At 45.2% G+C, this 19618-nt stretch overlaps 1 protein-coding gene across 9 annotated transcripts in view; it reads right to left on the bottom strand.

Annotated features, from left to right (window-relative positions):
* Positions 1 to 19618, bottom strand: part of mef2cb (myocyte enhancer factor 2cb) — a 97094-nt gene that overhangs the window by 5965 nt on the left and 71511 nt on the right. For 2 of the 9 annotated variants that reach the window (XM_042330672.1, XM_024439522.2), the window contains exons 4-8: positions 17079 to 17222; positions 16800 to 16937; positions 13107 to 13284; positions 12318 to 12365; positions 225 to 400 (exon numbers count right to left, since the gene is read on the bottom strand). In XM_042330672.1, coding sequence (XP_042186606.1) covers positions 225 to 400; positions 12318 to 12365; positions 13107 to 13284; positions 16800 to 16937; positions 17079 to 17222 — 684 coding nt within the window. The remainder of the gene's footprint in view (positions 1 to 224; positions 401 to 12317; positions 12366 to 13106; positions 13285 to 16799; positions 16938 to 17078; positions 17223 to 19618) is intronic. The other 7 variants (XM_024439523.2, XM_042330674.1, XM_024439527.2 and 4 more) reach the window with 7 other exon arrangements.

Below are 19618 nucleotides of genomic sequence, written 5' to 3'. Positions count from 1 at the left end.
ACTAACAGCCTATCTATCTTATTAAAATCATAACTTATGACAGCACATATATTGGACAGCCTCAGCCACTTAAAAGAAACACTCAAGAAGACAATAGAACATATAGAAAGAAAATCAACTGAAGAGACACATGTAAAAAAAAAAGATGAAGGACAAACAGGGGTGAGGGGGGATGGGATCAGTACTGGAACTGGGCCTGGGGGTAAAGTGAATGAGCAACTCACCATGGAGGGCATGTTGTTCTTGGCTCCAGGGGGGATGAGCACGCGCAGGTCCGGCTTGCGGTTGTTCATGCCCAGGTTCATGGGTGGGGGAGACTTGGCCTGCATGCTCTTGTTCATGCTACCCGGAGAGGCCAGCAGACCGGGCGAGTTACGGTGGTGGTTCCCGTAGCCGTTGCCTAATGAGAAGAGAGGGAGACGAGAGAGAGAGAGGGAGCCATCAGTTATACTGTTCAAAAGACCATCATTACTGTCTGATTACTGTCTGATTGTCCTCAGACAACAGTAGCATGTTAAAGCATGTTTGCCGTATTCAGCGCTGCTAAAGACGGCGCCGAAGAGGATGGCTGACGTATTACATGCCCGTAACTGGCACTAAGACCGCACTGAACCAACTCTATAAGGCCATAAGCAAACAAGAAAATGCTCACCCAGAAGCAGCGCTTCTAGTGGCCGGGGAGTTAAATGCAGACAAACTTAAATCAGTTTTACCACATTTTTACCAGCATGTCACATGTGCAACCAGAGGGGAAAAAACTCTAGACCATCTTTACTCCACACACAGAGATGCATACAAAGCTCTCCCCCGCTCTCCATTTGGTAAATCTGACCATAATTCTATCCTCCTGATTCCTGCTTACAAGCAAAAACTAAAGCAGGAAGTACCAGTGACTCGCTCAATAAGGAAGTGGTCAGATGAAGTGGTCAGGACTGTTTTGCTAGCACAGACTAGAATATGTTCTGGGATTCATCCAATGGCACTGAGGAGTATACCACCTCAGTCATTGGCATCATCAATAAGTGCATTGACGACGTCGTCCCCACAGTGACCCTATCCCAACCAGATGCCATGGATTACAGGCAACATCCGCATTGAGCTAAAGGCTAGAGCTGCCGCTTTCAAGGAGCGGGGACACTAATCCAGATGCATATAAGAAATCCCGCTATGCACTCAGACGAACCATCAAACAAGCAAGTGTCAATACAGGATTAAGATTGAATCCTACTACACCGGCTCTGATGCTCGTCGGATGTGTCAGGGCTTGAAAACTATTACAGACTACAAAGGGTAACCCAGATGCGAGCTGCCCAGTGATGCGAGCCTACCAGATGAGCTAAATGCCTTTCATGCTCGCTTCGAGCCATGCAACGCTGAAGCATTCACGAGAGCACCAGCTGTTCTGGATGACTGTGTGATAACGGTCTCATTAGAGAATGTGAGCAAGACCTTTAAACATGTCAACATTCACAAGGCCGCGGGGCCAGATGGATTACCAGGACGTGTACTCAAAGCATGCACGGACCAACTGGCAAGTGTCTTCACTGACATTTTAAACCTCTCCCTGACTGACTCTGTAATATCTACATGTTTCAAGCAGACAACCATTGTCCCTGGCCAAAGGAAGCGAAGATAACCTGCCTAAATTCGCATACCGCCCCAACAGATCCACAGATGACGCAATCTCAATCGCACACCTGGACAAAATAAACACCTATGTGAAAATAATGGTCATTGACTAGAGCTCAGCGTTCAACACCATAGTGCCCATGACCCTGGGACTACACACCTCCCTCTGCAACTGGATCCTGGACTTCCTGACGGGCCACCCCCAAGTGGTAAGGGTAGGCAACAACACATCTGCCACGCTGATCCTCAACATTGGGGCCCCTCAGGGGTGGGTACTTAGTCCCCTCCTGTACTCCCTGTTTCCCCCTCGACTGTGTGGCCAAACACGACTCCAACACCATCATTAAGTTTGTTGACAACACAACAGTGGTAGGCCTGATCACTGACACCGATGAGACAGCCTATAGGGAGGAGGTAAGAGAACTGGCAGTGTGGTGCCAGGCAAACAACCTCTCCCTCAATGTGAGCAAGACAAAGGAGCTGATCGTGCACTACAGGAAAAGCCCGAACAGGCCCCCATTAACATTAACGGGGCTGTAGTGGAGCGGGTTGAGAGTTTCAAGTTCCTTGGTGTCCACATCACCAACGATGGTCCAAATACACCAAGACAGTCGTGAAGAGGGCACAACAAAACCTTTTCCCGCTCAGGAGACTGAAGAGATTTGGTATGGGTCCCCAGATCCTCAAAAAGTTCTACAGCTGCACCATCGAGAGCATCCTGACCGGTTGCATCACCACGCTACAGAGGCGCTACAGAGGGTAGTGTGTACGGCCCAGTACACCACTGGGGCCAAAGTTCCTGCAATCCAGGACCTATATATTAGGCGGTGTCAGAGGGAAGCCCATAAAATTGAGAGAGCTTCCAGTCACCTAAATCATAGACTGTTTTCGTCAAGTAGTACCAGACCTCCAAGTCTAGGACCAAAAGGCTCCTTTACAGCTTCTACCCCCAAGCCATAAGACTGCTGAATTTTTAATAAAATGGCCACCGGACTATTTACATTGACCCCCCCTCCATTTGTTTTGTACACTGCTGCTAGTCATTGTTTATTATCTATGCATAGTCACTTCATCCCTACCTAAATGTACAAATTATCTCTAACCTGTACCCCTGCACTGACTCGGTACCAGTACCCCCTGTATAAAGCCTCGTTATTGTTATGATATTGTGTTACTACGTTATCGTTCGCTAAAAGTCTGTGTTTCAGACATAAGGAAGTGGATGGCTGCAAACTTTCTACTTTTAAACTCGGACAAAACAGAGATGCTTGTTCTAGGTCCCAAGAAACAAAAATATATTCTGTTGAATCTGACAATTAATCTTAATGGTTGTACAGTTGTCTCAAATAAAACTGTGGAGGACCTCGGCGTTACTCTGGACCCTGATCTCTCTTTTGACGAACATATCAAGACTGTTTCAAGGACAGCCTTTTTCCATCTACATAACATTGCAAAAATCAGAAACTTTCTGACAAAAAATGATGCAGAAAAATTAATCCATGCTTTTGTTACTTCTAGGTTAGACTACTGCAATGCTCTACTTTCCGGCTACCCAGATAAAGCACTAAATAAACTTCAGTTAGTGCTAAATACGGCTGCTAGAATCCTGACTAGAACCAAAAAATTTGATAATATCACTCCAGTGCTAGCCTACCTACACTCGCTTCCTGTTAAGGCAAGGGCTGATTTCAAGGTTTTACTGCTAACCTACAAAGCATTACATGGGCTTTCTCCTACCTATCTCTCTGATTTGGTCCTGCCGTACATACCTACACGTACGCTACGTTCATAAGACACAGGCCTCCTAATTGTCCCTAGAATTTCTAAGCAAACAGCTGGAGGCAGGGCCTTCTCCTATAGAGCTCAATTTTTATGGAATGGTCTGCCTATCCATGTGAGAGACGCAGACTCGGTCTCAACCTTTAACTCTTTACTAAAGACTCATCTCTTCAGTGGATCATATGATTGAGTGTAGTCTGGCCCAGGAGTGTGAAGGTGAACGGAAAGGCTCTGGAGCAACGAACCGCCCTTGCTGTCTCTGCCTGTCCGGTTCCCCTCTTACCACTGGGAGACTCTGCCTCTAACCCTATTACAGGGGCTGAGTCACTGGCTTACTGGTGCTCTTTCATGCCGTCCCTAGGAGGGGTGCGTCACTTGAGTGGGTTGAGTCACTGATGTGATCTTCCTGTCTGGGTTGGCGCCCCCCCCCCCCTTGGGTTGTGCCGTGGCAGAGATCTTTGTGGGCTATACTCGGCCTTGTCTCAGGATGGTAAGTTGGTGGTTAAAGATATCCCTCTAGTGGTGTGGGGGCTGTGCTTTGGCAAAGTGGGTGAGGTTATATCCTTCCTGTTTGGCCCTGTCCGGGGGTATCATCGGATGGGGCCACAGTGTCTCCTGACCCCTCTTGTCTCAGCCTCCAGTATTTATGCTGCAGTAGTTTATGTGTCGGGGGCTAGGGTCAGTTTGTTATATCTGGAGTACTTTTCCTGTCTTACCCGGTGTCCTGTGTGAATTGAAGTATACTCTCTCTAATTCTCTCTTTCTCTCTCTCGGAGGACCTGAGCCCTAGGACCATGCCTCAGGACTACCTGGCATGAGGACTCCTTGCTGTCCCCAGTCCACCTGGCCGTGCTGCTGCTCCAGTTTCAACTGTTCAGCACCTGAGGTGCTGACTTGCTGCATCCTCGACAACTACTGTGATTATTATTATTTGACCATGCTGGTCATTTATGAACATTTGAACATCTTGGCCATGTTCTGTTATAATCGCCACCCGGCACAGCCAGAAGAGGACTGGCCACCCCTCATAGCCTGCTTCCTCTCTACTTAAAAAAAATATGTTTTACTTTAGTTTATTTGGTAAATATTTTCTTAAACAACAGTTTAGAGTTAAGAAGAGTTAAAGGCTTGTAAGTAAGCATTTCACGGTACTTGTTGTATTCGGCGCATGTGGCAAGCAAAGTTTGATTTGACATTGTACTGCGGAAACCATTACTTCAAATATTAAAATGATTCAACTAGTGGAGGAGTGGAGATGCTACTGTCCTAGAGCCAGAGAGAGAGGTCATTTTCACCCAGTGATCCCACACAATTCTCCCATATCCGCCTGATTTGGCTGGTTTGTGAGGACATATTCTTTCCTTTCTTCGAGAAATGTCCATTTTACCTCTGTCACTGTCATTTACCCTGCATCTAGCCAGTGAGTCGTGTTAAAAACATCAAATTATGGCCTTGGAGACCACAGAGGGACAGGACCCATCATTTGGCCATCAGCACTAAACACGTGTTGCCTCTTCTAGACAAAGACCCTGCTTTGGGGTAGACACCCAATCCACATTCCTCCTCCGACAGACTGACTGGAGGACTGAGTTTAGCACCCACGCCACACACAAACCAGTGGGGCACCCTCCCAGCAACATCCCATTAAAAACGAGAGAGAGAGTGAGCAGTGTATATGCTTTGTTTCTAACCCAATCCCGCAGCCTGCTTTTTCCCCCATTCCTAGGGGTAGAACAGAGAGCGCAGTATGGACGTTTCCCACTTGAAAGAGGGGCAGGAATTATACGTTAGACATAAATGAATTTCCTAATCATATACTCCAGGGGAAAATGAGTCGCAGATGTCTTCCTGGGCAATTTCCCCCCGCTGATCTTTGTTTAATTTGAGAGTGAGGTTTTTGTTGTTTGGAAATGAAAAGTCTCGAAAGCTCAATTTGAACAATCTGAAGAGTAAACGACCGCTAGCGGTGAAAGAAAATGAGGCTGTGACAAAAAACAACAACTAGAAAAACAGTGTGTGCATCCATGTATGAGTTATTGTGTGTGTGCGTGTGCGTGTGCGTGTGTCTGCATGCTTGGGTCCATGTGCAAAATTGTGTTAATATAGTGTCAGAGTTTATGTGTGAGTGTGTGTGTGTGTGTATCAGATAGTACTTGTCTGTGTGTGTGACTTTGAATGTGTCTATTACTGTACATGTCAATGATGAATGCTTGTGTCCATTGAGGTGTGTCTGTGCATGACAGTGTACGTGTGCACAGAGCACGTGTATGGATGCACCTGTGTGTTTTGTATGGGAGCCTCTCCTAGAGCCACTCCATCCAGCTGCCTCATCAGCTCTGCTTGCCTCTCGCTCATCCTCATCGCTGGACTATTGTGCTGTGGAGTGAGCCCACGTGGAGAGAAATGAATAGCGAATCAAAACAGCCGGGAAAAGACTAGAAAATATCGGGGAATTACGTGTAGAAAAACTGAGACTGTCCAAAACATCCCAGACTAAAAAACTTGAACGTGACAGCTATCAACGTATGTCAGGTCAAGTCAAGGTAAGGCTGTTACTGTACAGCCCATCTGATTCATAGCTCCCGGCCCAGAGGCTGAGTGTACGGTGAGGAAGGGATTTCAGGCAGCCATTTTACAGCTCAGGCTCTAAATATGACTGGAGACTGGCTATAGCCCAGGAGATGGGATTTATTACCTAAGGCAGGCAATTGGCAAGCGATGTGGATGCTAGAGGTTCTCTACAGCTGCTAGTGACTGGTTTACAGTAGGTTGATCTGAACTGAAGACACTTGGATTATAACATGGATTGGGTACGGATCTTAACAACTTGGCTACAGATAGGCAAATACAGTAGCAAGCATCTGACTACAGACATGCAGCAGCTCTGTGAGTCCAAGACATCAAGACATGATCGTTCCCGACACTGAAACTGACAGTCAAACCTTTCTTCTTCTACCGCTACCACCTCACGCTGCAGAATAGAGCAGTGAGTTGAGGCAGACAAGAAGCAACCGTTTTGAGGAAGTACCCAAATGAAAACTTGCTGTCCAGATAAGAGTCAGCGACATCATCCGATTTGAAGTGGAGATGCAAAGGTGAAGGCTATTTATGTAGGCAGAGGAAGTCTGGGGATGCCACACTGTGACTGTACTCTAACACACTGGCTGCCTTGCCTAAAGGTGCAACTTTCCACATTTGCCTATTGGGCCTCATGCACACACACACTCACACAGACAGACAGACAGACAGACAGACAGACAGACAGACAGACAGACAGACAGACAGACAGACAGACAGACAGACAGACAGACAGACAGACAGACAGACAGACAGACAGACAGACAGACAGACAGACAGACAGACAGACAGACAGACAGACAGACAGACAGACAGACAGACAGACAGACAGACAGACAGACAGACGACACAAGACACACACATGGCTGGTGTGGTTAAACCAATGTACATTTAACTGTTACTGAACAATTTCTGATGTCCTGTTGTGGTCTAACGGGTGTGTTCCATCCCACTTTCGATACGCAGGCACTTCCGTTGAGGTTTGGCCTAACGTGCATTGAAATCTGAATCCACCAACTGAACTGTGGCGCCATGCTAGTTAGCTAACTACCACCTTCTACTGTATCTATGCAGACTATGGACCAAGATATAGGGATCATTGAGCTTTTTTTTGTAAGAATAGGCCTTGTGTCTTCGTCTCAAGGCTCTTGTCTTGGACGAGAGGATTGGCAAACAGGACAGAGTGCATCTATGTTTCTGTTGAGCTGTGCCAGGGTCTATTCTGTGTACTGTATATCTACACTGTACAAAACATTGTTATTTCCATGACATAGACTGACCAGGTGAATCCAGGTGAATGCTATGATCCCTTATTGATGTTACTCGTTAAATCCACTTCAATAAGTGTACAGTCGTGGCCAAAAGTTTTGAGAATGACACAAATACTCATTTTCACAAAGTCTGCTGCCTCATTTTGTATGATGGCAATTTGCATATATTCCAGAATGTTATGAAGAGTGATCAGATGAACTGCAATTAATTGCAAAGTCCCTCTTTGCCATGCAAATGAACTGAATCCCCCAAAACATGTCCACTGCATTTCAGCCCTGCCACAAAAGGACCAGCTGACATCACGTCAGTGATTCTCTCGTTAACACAGGTATGAGTGTTGACGAGGACAAGGCTGGAGATTACTCTGTCATGTTGATTGAGTTCGAATAACAAACTGGAAGCTTCAAAAGGAGGGTGGTGCTTGGAATCATTGTTCTTCCTCTGTCAACCATGGTTAGCTGCAAGGAAACACGTGCTGTCATCATTGCTTTGCACAAAAAGGGCTTCACAGACAAGGATATTGCTGCCAGTAAGATTGCACCTAAATCAACCATTTATCGGATCATCAAGAACTTCAAGGAGAGCGGTTCAATTGTTGTGAAGAAGGCTTCAGGGCGCCCAAGAAAGTCCAGCAAGCGCCAGGACCGTCTCCTAAAGTTAATTCAGCTGCGGGATCGGCAGTACAGAGCTTGCTCAGGAATGGCAGCAGCGGGATCACCAGTACAGAGCTTGCTCAGGAATGGCAGCAGGCAGGTGTGTGTGCATCTGCACGCACAGTGAGGCGAATGGCCTGGTGTCAAGAAGGGCTGCAAAGAAGCCAATTCTCTCCAGGAAAAACATCAGGGACAGACTGATATTATGCAAAAGGTACAGGGATTGAACTTTTTGAACTGATGAATCCCCTTTCCGATTGTTTGGGGCATCCGGAAAAAAGCTTGTCTGGAGAAGACAAGGTGAGCACTACCATCAGTCCTGTGTCATGCCAACAGCAAAGCATCCTGAGACCATTAATGTGTGGGGTTGCTTCTCAGCCAAGGGAGGAGGCTCACTCACAATTTTGCCTAAGAACACAGACATGAATAAAGAATGGTACCAACACATCCTCCGAGAGCAACTTCTCCCAACCATCCAGGAACAGTTTGGTGACAAACAATGCCTTTTCCAGCATGATGGAGCACCTTGCCATAAGGCAAAAGTGATAACTAACAAAACATTGATATTTTGGGTTCATGACCAAGAAACTCCCCAGACCTTAATTCCATTGAGAACTTGTGGTCAATACTCAAGAGGCAGGTGGACAAACAAAAACCCACAAATTCTGACAAACTCCAAGCATTGATTATGCAAGTATGGACTGCCATCAGTCAGGATGTGGCCCAGGTCGGATTGCAGAGGTTTTGAAAAGGAAGGGTCAACACTGAAAATATTGACTCTCTGCATCAACTTCATGTAATTGTCAATAAAATCATTTGACACTTATGAAATGCTTGTAATTATACTTCAGTATTCCATAGTAACATCTGACAAAAATATGTAAAGACACTGAAGCAGCAAACTTTGTGGAAATTAATATTTGTGTCATTCTCAAAACTTTTGGCCACGACTGTAGATGAGGGGGAGGAGATAGGTTAAAGAAGGATTTTTAAGCCTTGAGACAATTGAGACATGGATTGATTGTGTGTGTGTGCCATACAGATGGTAAATGGGCAAGACAAAATATTTAAGTGCCTTTGTACAGGGTATGGTAGTAAGTGCCAGGCGCACCGGTTTGTGTCAAGAACTGCAACGCTGCTGGGTTTTTCACGCTCAACAGTTTCCCGTGAGTATCAAGAATGGTCCACCACCCAAATTACATCTAGCCAACTTGATACAACTGTTGGAAGCATTTGGAGTCAACATGAGCCAACATCCCTGTGGAACGGTTTCGACATCTTGTAGAGTATATGCCCTGACAAATTGGGGCTGTTCTGAGGGCAAAATTAGGAAGGTATTCCTAATGTTTTCTACACTCAGTGTGTGTGTGTGTGTCAAGCCTGTGTGCATGTGACTGTGACCTATGGAGATATAGAGAGAGACAATGAGAGCAGGTCGATGAAGGGTGTCCCACTCACAGCTTTAGAACACCTTCCATGTCCATTTGTGTATTTGCAGTATGTAGCTGTCAGCAGCGGTTTGATCTCTGCTCTGCCTGCTTGTTTCACCGTGTAGGAGAATGAACCAGCCCCTGTCACCTCTCTGTAAAAACACTGTCACCAAGCTGTAAAACACACACACACACACACACACACACACACACACACACACACACACACACACACACACACACACACACACACACACACACACACACACACACACACACACACACACAGTCCCTGCCACACCGCTTTTACACCAAGGAGGTGACAACTCGACCTTCCAGTATCAAACTGTGTCATGTGTTGCTTATCAATCAAATCTGTCTAACAATGTTGGCACCCGTGGCATGAGTGGCACAAGGGGCTGTGTGTGTGTTTCTCTAAGAACGAGGGACATTTGATAAGAAAATCAAACATCTGCAGCAAACACTAGGTCAAAACACTCACCACTGACAATTTGCTTTTCAAAGCAAAAGTGAACAAATAACCTCTGGAACAGCGGCCACCTCACACTGAGTCACACACAACCCAGAACATCATTAAAACCTATGACCGGCTTCACAGAACGCTTCCATCTGTGTCTCTCCCTGTTTCTCCCCCTGCACACATGAATGGCTGAATATTCATCATGGGGTTTTTCCCCCTGTAAGATTTAAGAGGGACTTTAATGGAATATTTTTTAGTTCCACATGAATCTCTCTCCATGGCGTGTTTTCACCGCGGCTGAGCGCACTGGGTCCTCACAGAGTGCCTCTATTCATTGCCGCGGTGACACAAAGGCTACATTTGAAGCACGCTCCGGAGCACGCTGCCGACGGAACACACACTACAACAAACGACTCTGTTGTGTGTGTGAGTGTGTGAGGGGCCAGACAGAGGGACCGGGCTCTGACCCCTACCAGGGGGCCCTGGGGACCAGACAGGGCTGCCCAGCTGTGCTCCCTTGACCCCCCCTACCCCTTACTGAGAAACTAACCCCCCCAGACACAGTCTAATACTCTCCCCTCTCCTTCTGCTGTCTGTGCCCTATCTGTGAGGGCTTCTCCAATTGCCTATTAGCTGACTATAAGACAAACCGTTGAATATAATCTGTACAGCAAATTGTGACCACATATGACCCCACAAACACACATGTAAATCCATTCAAACTCATGCAAATAAATGCAGACACACACACAAACACATGGCCTGATTTACTTTCCACATGAACATTATGGCATGGCGAGCCCCGCCCATGTTAAATGTATTTTGCTCAAGACATATGATAGTAGATAGCCTATGAATGACTTAAAATATCCAAACAAAATGAGACGTATGTGTGTTGTCAGGATAGAGGAAATAAACAGTGGTTAAAGGGTCGTATAATGCAGTGTGATGATGCTCGGCTCATTAAGACATAATGCGCACACGTGCACACACTCACACACACACACACACACACACACACACACACACACACACACACACACACACACACACACACACACACACACACACACACACACACACACACACACACACACACACACACACACATTACACATTATTGTGCCCTCAAAGCTCATCAATAAGCTAAGGACCCTGGGACTAAACACCTCCCTTTGCAACTGGATCCTGGACTTCCTGACGGGCCGCCTCCAGGTGGTAAGGGTAGGTAACAACACATCCGCCATGCTGATCCTCAACACAGGGGCCCCTCAGGGGTGCGTGCTCAGCCCCCTTCTGTACTCCCTGTTCACTCATGACTGCACGTCCAGGCACGACTCCAACACCATCATTACATTTTCCGATGACACAACAGTGGTAGGATTGATCACCGACAACAACGAGACAGCCTATAGGGAGGAGGTCAGAGACCTGGCTGTGTGGTGCCAGGTCAACAACCGCTCCCTCGATGTGATCAAGACAAAGGAGAAGATTGTGGACTACAGGAAAAGGAGGACCGAGCACGCCCCAATTCTCATTGACGGGGCTGCTGTGGAGCAGGTTGAGAGCTTCAAGTTCCTTGGTGTCCACATCACCAACAAACTAACATGGTCCAAGCACACCATGACAGTCGTGAAGCGGGCATGACAAAACCTATTCTCCCTCAGGAGACTGAAAAGATTTGGCATGGGTCCTCAGATCCTCAAAAGGTTCTACAGCTGCACCATCGAGAGCATCCTGACCGGTTGCATCACTGCCTGGTATGGCAACTGCTCAGCCTCTGACCGCAAGGCACTACAGAGGGTGGTGTGAACGGCCCAGTACATCACTGGGGCTAAGCTTTCTGCCATCCAGGACTTCTGTACCAGGCGGTGTCAGAGGAAGGCCCTGAAAATTGTCAAAGACTCCAGCTACCCTAGTCATAGACTGTTCTCTCGGCTACCAAACGGCAAGCGGTACCGCAGCACCAAGTCTAGAGCCAAGAGGCTCTTATTCTTATCCATATTTTTTTAAACTGCACTGTTAGGGGCTTGTAAGTAAGCATTTCACTGTAAGGTCTACACCTGTTGTATTCGGCGCATGTGACTAATACAATTTGATTTGATTTGATTTGACACATAGAAAGAGAGTGCAGAAGACAGAAGGATAAATAAAAGCATAGGTATAACACCTCTGATCCCTAAGATCCCTAAAACTCACATACACAGCACCTTCCCTTTTGTGATTGAATGTCTTCCTAGCCACTCTAATATTATTTTCTTTCCTTTTTCCACTTGTTAGAGAATTGCTGAGCCGAGACCAGGATGTACCATGGACCCAGAACTGGACAAACATTCCCTAAGGAACTCCAAGACCATTAAAATCAACACGTCAAGGACAGGAACTCAATTTTAGTTTAGGTTGGTATTAGTCATGCGTTTTATGGTCTGGGTGGGAGAGTGGGTGCCCTGTGTGTGTGTTTATCTGTGTGTGTGAAAAGGAGGATGCCATCCTTACCAGCACTGCTAACCGCACCAGTGGTGAGGTCAGCACCCATGAGGCCACCTGAAAGATGAAAGAGGGATGAGAGGAAAAGAGGAAAACATTAGAGGAGAGGCCTCCCTCCTTCACACCCACATCCCATCAGCTCCCTCCTCCTCTCTCGCCTTTCAGTGACACTCTGTCTAAGTTACTTTAACCATCAGCCCCTTCTTCTTTTGTGCCAGGGCTGATGTGTGTGTGTGTGTGTGTGTGTGTGTGTGTGTGTAAACCCAAATGCCACAGCTTTCCAACAAACCATAAGTTCTAGTCAAACGGACGCTGCGAGTGGATACTGGACGATAGCGTCCCCCAAAAAATGACACATTTGTATTTTTAAGTCGTGCGAGGTGGAGGAGTGGGAGGAGCGTGAGCGTGTGTGGTTAGTGTGGTGGCGGCAGCGCCAAAACTCATATTTACTTTGTGCCGGTGCGCGGTGCATCCAGGCCTAATGACAGGGTGAGGGTGTGGGCAGCAGGCTACTGCCCAGAGGGACAAAATAGAGCCTTCAGACAACAATAACAAACCGACAGGCCTCATGTGCTTATGTCACCAGCAACTTAAAACCTATACATAGGGCCTGACATCCCCAGGACAGTGCCTCACAGTAAATGGAGGGGATTGCTGACTTGGTTTGAATGTAATATTGAGTCACCTTCCCTTAAATGAACTATCAATCAGTAGAGCTGACCTTATTTCCTCTGTGCGTTCCCCTGAATGGTTATGGAGGGCTTCTCTTTAAAGAGTTTGTGTTTGTTTGTGTGTTACCTGCACTGGCAGGTCTGTGTGTGACACCGGGGGACATGCTGTTCCTCTGCATGTGGTGTGCCAGGGGCAACAGGTTGTGGTTGCCTAGGGAACCTCCTGGGTGGCTGTAGATGAGACTGTTCTGGTTGCTAACGGGGATGGACACCGGCATCTCGTAGTTGGAGGGGGCCACGCCCTGCTGAGAGAGAGAGAGAGAGAGAGAGAGAGAGAGAGAGAGAGAGAGGAGAGAGAGAGAGAGAAAAGAGGAAGAACGCATTATTAAACACAATAGAGAGACAAAACAAAAGAACACAACAATAGAATACACAGGCATAGAGATAACTGTTAAAGATTACAGTGGAAGAGAGAACCAAAAGAATCCAACGCTAAAGAAATATCACAGCTCGAATGAAACCGTGAGCGAGAGAAAGAAAGCGATAAAAGGAGATAGAAAGAACAGTCATACAAAAAAAAGGGTCAACGGCCAGATTAACGTCACAACTAAAAGGGACTTTTACTTGTCACCCAGGAATGAGAGAAAATAATGTGTTTGTGGAATGTGGACTGTCTCTTCCCACAGTGGCATCTTTAAAGGGTCAGCCACCGGCTACAATGTGAATATACTTGTCTCTCTACGTCCCCATCGTTGACTCTCGGTGCCTGTTTCACCCTTTGATTAACATGGTGACCTCCTAACGTAGCTGACTTCCAGGGAAAAGAACATGTGAATCTCAGAAAACACAACAACCACAATTTTTCATTGGGTGGTCATTGTTTCTCATTCCAATACACAGATCCTTTTGAAGCAGATAGGGAACCTGATATCGTCTACTACAAATGTACTCGTTCTGAATTTGCTCAATTTTGTGGAGCACGATGTTGGAAATCTATATATGATTTTGGTAAATGTATATTATATAAACACCATTCTCAGGTTTTTACTAAATTAGAGGTATGTCTCTGTCATGTCGAGATCAAGTGTTTTTTAAGTGGCAGGTAAGACTAGCAGCATGTGGATGAGGTTGCTTGGTAGCTAGGCCCCTAGGCCCCAAGCGACAGATTCGTCATGTTTATCGTGTCACTCCACCATAGGGCTTAACCTTGGGAGTGCCCTGGAAGTGGTCGCTCCTGGATGTTAGCTTAAAGAAGTAGAAAATATAGCCCTAATTGTAGCCATGTGTCCCAGAGCGATGGAAGGGCTCATCAGTGAGAGCATCAGCCAGGGGAAATCGGATATGAGCTCTACCTCGTCTTCTTTTTCAATTTTCTCTCCCCTGTAACTTTTCCCTTTTAGCCACACAAATAGAATTTTGTGGGGTCCAAAAGCCTTGACTTTCACCTCGTCTTCATTGCCATCTCTCCCTCTCTCTCACACTCTTTTGGGGCTTTTGCTGGTTAGCCAGCAGTCTTGGGTATCTGGTTGATTTCTTAAATTGCTCAAAAGTGAGCACCTCCTATTCTATTTCACGTTTAAATATTTTCATAGTGTGTGTGTGTGTGTGTGTGTGTGGGTGGGTGGGTGTGCGTACAGTGGGCCCCCTCTGCAAGCTGTCATTTCAGTGGTGCCATCCTTCCTGTTTTCACTCATCCTCCCCTGTGACCCAGAGGCCCTATGCTAGGCAGACGTCATGACCACATACTGAACTGCCACTTGTGTGCAGACACCCTTACTGCCACTGCCCCCCCCCATCCAAACCCCAACCCTAACCTAACCTCACCCCGACCCGGCCTCTAACCACAACACCCCCTCCACCCTCTCTACAGTACTCTGCCAGAGGTTACTGTTCCCTTTCAATGATCTACTGTGGAATCATCTCTTTCTCCATGGCTATAATGCTAACCATTCCAATATGGGTGTTTGTATGGAGAGCGGAGCACACTTGGCTTCCATTGAGAGTGGCATTCATTTTGTGGTTGTTTGGGACTGACTAACTAAGACCTTTATTTACTCTGTGCAGTTGAAGTTATAGTCGACACTGGTCCATCTCTACAGTCACAACTGAGTGATCATTGAATGACAGCGAGGTAATATATCGCTACTGATTAGATGTGATTTTCACCACCTTCATTATTACAACTGCACTCCTCGCCATCCCCACTGTAAAAAAATAAATACAAATGTTGTATCAAATAAACATTATTAAGTTACTGGTTCCACTGCCTTAAAAATATTTTGTTGGCCCAAACAATGAGAAAACATAGTCAAAAATGATGTCAACTTAAAAGTGATATGTTTGTTCAAATTGTCTCATGTGTTCAATCAACTAGAAATGTATATTTGGGCATCTTACCTAAAAAAAAGGCCAAAGTGCTTTTAACATACAATGTTTTCAACTTACGTATTTGACATAAATAATTGCATTGTGCATGTTCTTTTGTACAGTAATTATTGATCATGTCGCACCTGGGATTTGAACTCACAACTTCTTGGTTCACAGCATTCCAATATTCCTGCTACGCCTCCATCTCTGTGTCAATAACTGATTTCATCTGTATTGCTACACTTTGCTCTTCAAAGTAAATCTCGGCTCTGTTAAAAGTACACTCAAGGAAAACTGTTTTATTTATCATAGTGTTTAAGGAGTAACATTAAAACAGAATAATATGCCATACAAAAATTTGACAACTATCTAGAAAAAAACTAAAATTGCTTAAATAAGTAAAACAAAGCAATGATGAGAGAATAACTGATAATGAACTGATAATTGACACAAACATGGTGGCGTGGCAGTAATGCCATGAAGAAGTAGTTGTGTGTTCAAATCCCAGGTGTGACATGACCAATAATTACTGTACAAAAGAACATGCACAATGCAATTATGTATGTCCACGTGTGTCAAATACTGCATGTATGTTGAAAACATTGTATATTAAAAGCACTGTTTGTGTAACTAGTTTCACAGCTTTTATTTTTGAGGTAAGATGCCCAAATAATCATTTGTGGTTGAAAGAATGTATGAGACAAGTTGAGCAAACACGTAAGTTGACAGAATTTCTACCAATGTTTTCTCAAGTTGGAGCCAGATTTGGGCCAACAATTTTTGTTGTTGTTCTGGGAACACTTTGACCAAAAGTTGAGTAAACAAAAGAAGTCTGGAACCAGTTACTTATTAGTAATGAGTTGAATCAACTAGACTTGTGGGTTTTACAGTAAGGGAGGGCCTTCAATTTAATGTTTTATTCACATTTATGTAATGAGGGCTACAGTAGGGTGTGAATTTGCGTATGTGTTTGTGTGTGCGCATGCGCACGTCTGCACAGGTGTGTGTGCCTATGTGCCTGTTGTTTTCGAGCCTTAGCATCTGTCCCTCTGTTGTTTCGGGTGACTGAGCTGTGTATAGCGTGGGCGCAGGAGAAGAGGAACTGCATGCAAACCACACCACTCCTGAGAGCCAGGCAAGGGATCATGGGTAAAGGGTTAAAGGTGTGATGTCACAAATGGAGCCAGAGGTTAAAGAGTGTGAGAGGCGAAGCGCGCACTATACTTGAACTAAACCACTAAGGTAACGACGCTTAGATGAGTTAGCTGCTATGAATACACGCATGTATAGGTGCTTCAAAGTATGAGGAAGCCTTATCTCGTGTTTTTTTCTCCAGACGTGCAATGCAGTGTCACACAATGCTGGGCTAATAGGGGGTTAATTTGGATGCTTGTTACTCAGCGTTCGCCATTTAGCCAGCTGAGACTGCATGCTGTGTAAGTCCAGTACTTACAGGTATCTTATGAGTTTTGATCATATGATCAAACTCCTCGTTTATCTGTTTGTATTTCTCCTCAGTGCGCGGGGTGAGGGTGAGAGCAGACTCGAGCTCCGGGCTCTCGCCACCTTTGTTCTCCTTCTTGCTTAATGCCTGCCGGGTCCCACCAAAAAAAAACCATCATATGGACAGCAGACGCACGGATGGAGGAAGGGAGAAAGAAAGAAAAGAAAGAGAGAGAGAGGGGGAGAGAAGGGTGAGAAGAAGGCTCAGGGAGTGTCGGGCGGTACTTACACACAGTCTCTGTCTGCTGATCATCAGATCAATGTCCTCATTTATTTTCCTGTACTTGTCCTCAGACTCGGGGCTGTGGCCGACCGAGTCGTCTGCGTCGGGGTCGGGGCTGTCACAGCCGTTTAGACCCTTCTTTCTCAACGTCTGCAAACAGAGCAGTCGCACAACACAGTTGAAGGGCAGGGGAACAGGGCCCAGAGTAGAGCAGGGGAGAGGAAATGTGAATTACGCCCTTGTTAGAATGGATCCTGAGAATGGACTCAACTGACCGAAGGAATGAATGAGATGTGTAAAAAAAATTTAAAGTGTGTGTGTGCCTAATGTGTCACAGAGGTTAAAGTGGGTACTGACAGGCTAAATGGGATGTGGTCCTTGGTGTGGCATAAAGTGCTTTGACAGGATCTATTCCCATGTCCATCAATGTGGGATGGGATGGAGTGGGGTGGGGACATAGCGGTGTCCTTGTCAACAAGTTAACATGTAGCTAAACACTCAGAAGAACATAAATGATTTAATAGCATTCACTAACAATACATGACATCCACACTCCTCTCTCAAATGAGGCGCCATGGGGACTATATACATTGTAATCACACAGAGACACAGTCAGTGATGAACATCGAAATAAAACATATTGCTGACGTTGGCAGCTGAGGAGGCCGGAATGGGACTGTTATGGTTACAGATGTATGTGTGCGTTGGGTTTGTGTGTGGCAGGTCTGTGGTAGTGTAAGAGTGTGTGTTTGACAGACTGTGTATACAGGCAGCAATCTCTCTCTTGGCCACCTGATGGCCACCTGATCCTGTTTCTGTGGCCACAGCACGCCCCCCCCACCCCCTTTCTCTCAATGCCACCGAAGGAGGAAAGGGAAGAGAAGAGCTGTCTCTCTATCCCTCGTTAGACCAAGATATACAGTATCTCACTAAAGTGGTAGTGATACAATTATATCTAACATCGTTTCTCTGCACGTGTTGTTTTTGTGTATCTACAGCACGTGTGTTTTAATTTGTGTGTTTAGGTATGTAAGCAACAAACTCTCACAGTCTCACTGCAGAATTAGACGACGTTTATCCACATTTCTCCAAAACAACGCATTTCAAAGTTGCTCCAAACACCACATTTTGAAAGGTAAGGGTTAAGGTTTTAGATAGGGTTAAAACATAACGTTTAGGCACTCATTCTGAATGGATAAGGTAAGAGTTACGGTTTAGGATAGGGTTAAAACTAAAAAACTAAAAACACGCAACCTTCTGATCCAGGTTTTGGATAGGGTTAAAACATTACATTCAGGCACTCATTCCGATTGGTTAAGGTAAGGGTTAAAGTTTGGGATAGGGTTAAAACACTTTTTTTTTAAACGAGTGTCCTCTAGGAAGAAAAAAACCACAAATAATTTATTAATAGACAATATAGCATTCATTTGTTATATCTGTGTCCATATTGTCCATGAGTTTTGAGTAGATAGACCATATGGTTCAAGAAAATAGCCTAATTAATGGACAAAGCATCTAATCAGCAATGGCATTATTTTCAATTAACTCTGCAACTCTTCCAACTATTGACTTTATTCACAACTGCTGCCAGTTTGATGCCAAAACATTGACAACAAATACATATTCATATAGTAAAATAAATACAGTTTGTAAAAACAAATCTATAAAGGAAATGTCATGCTGAAACACCAATGGTATTCACTAAGTTGATGGTTTATATTTCAGATAATGTTTTACAGCTTTGTCATTCTATATTTTATTTTTAAATAATCTTATTCAATTATTTCATATATTTTACATATGATGATGCCACACAGAGGGCCAGAGATAATTACAGACACCTGTGATAATCTGAAGTACCCAAAAAGGCCACGAGATGTCTTGTAATAGATTACATGAAATCCTTGAAAGATACCAAAATTCTGGTAGTTTACTGGTAAACTTCTAAAGTTTCCAGTAAAATACCCTCCCTTTGCAACCCTACTCTTGAGCGATCTGCATATGCTTGTGTGTTTGTTTATGTGTGTGTGTGTACATACACACACACTGCAGTGTTGAGTGCAGAGATGTGTCCCATATTGTGTCGATTAGATTTACAGTGAGTGAAGTAGTGAAATGAAAGGTGTAGCAACTGATAGTTAGAGCTTCCATCAAAGACCCACTTCCCTCCCCTCCCTCCCTTCCCCTCGCTCTCTCCTCCACAGAGGCCGGCTTTAATAAAAGGAGATTAGTCTACAGGAGGAGTATCACAGACCCGCTCCTGTCTGAGCAGACGACGGCGCTTCACGCTGTTTTCATCTGGGCTTCCCTATCACACCCACCACTGTAACTACATTATCTTTAATGCAGCTTAGATTTGATGGTGATCATATGTGTGTGTGTGTGTGTCTCAATGCTAGAGACAAATAGAGAGAGTGAGATAATGGGAGAGAGAGATGCTAAAATAAGTTAATCTCACCATTTTATTCTCCTCATTTGTGTGACACTCTGCTTGTCGTCGCAAGCAGAGAAGCGCACTACTGTAAATTGATAGAAGTGACTAAGAG

The sequence above is a fragment of the Oncorhynchus tshawytscha genome, linkage group LG12, assembly GCF_018296145.1.
Source record: "Oncorhynchus tshawytscha isolate Ot180627B linkage group LG12, Otsh_v2.0, whole genome shotgun sequence".
Lineage (NCBI taxonomy): Eukaryota > Metazoa > Chordata > Actinopteri > Salmoniformes > Salmonidae > Oncorhynchus > Oncorhynchus tshawytscha.
Note: the sequence above shows the minus strand (reverse complement) of the source record. Positions and strands in the feature narration are given on the sequence as shown.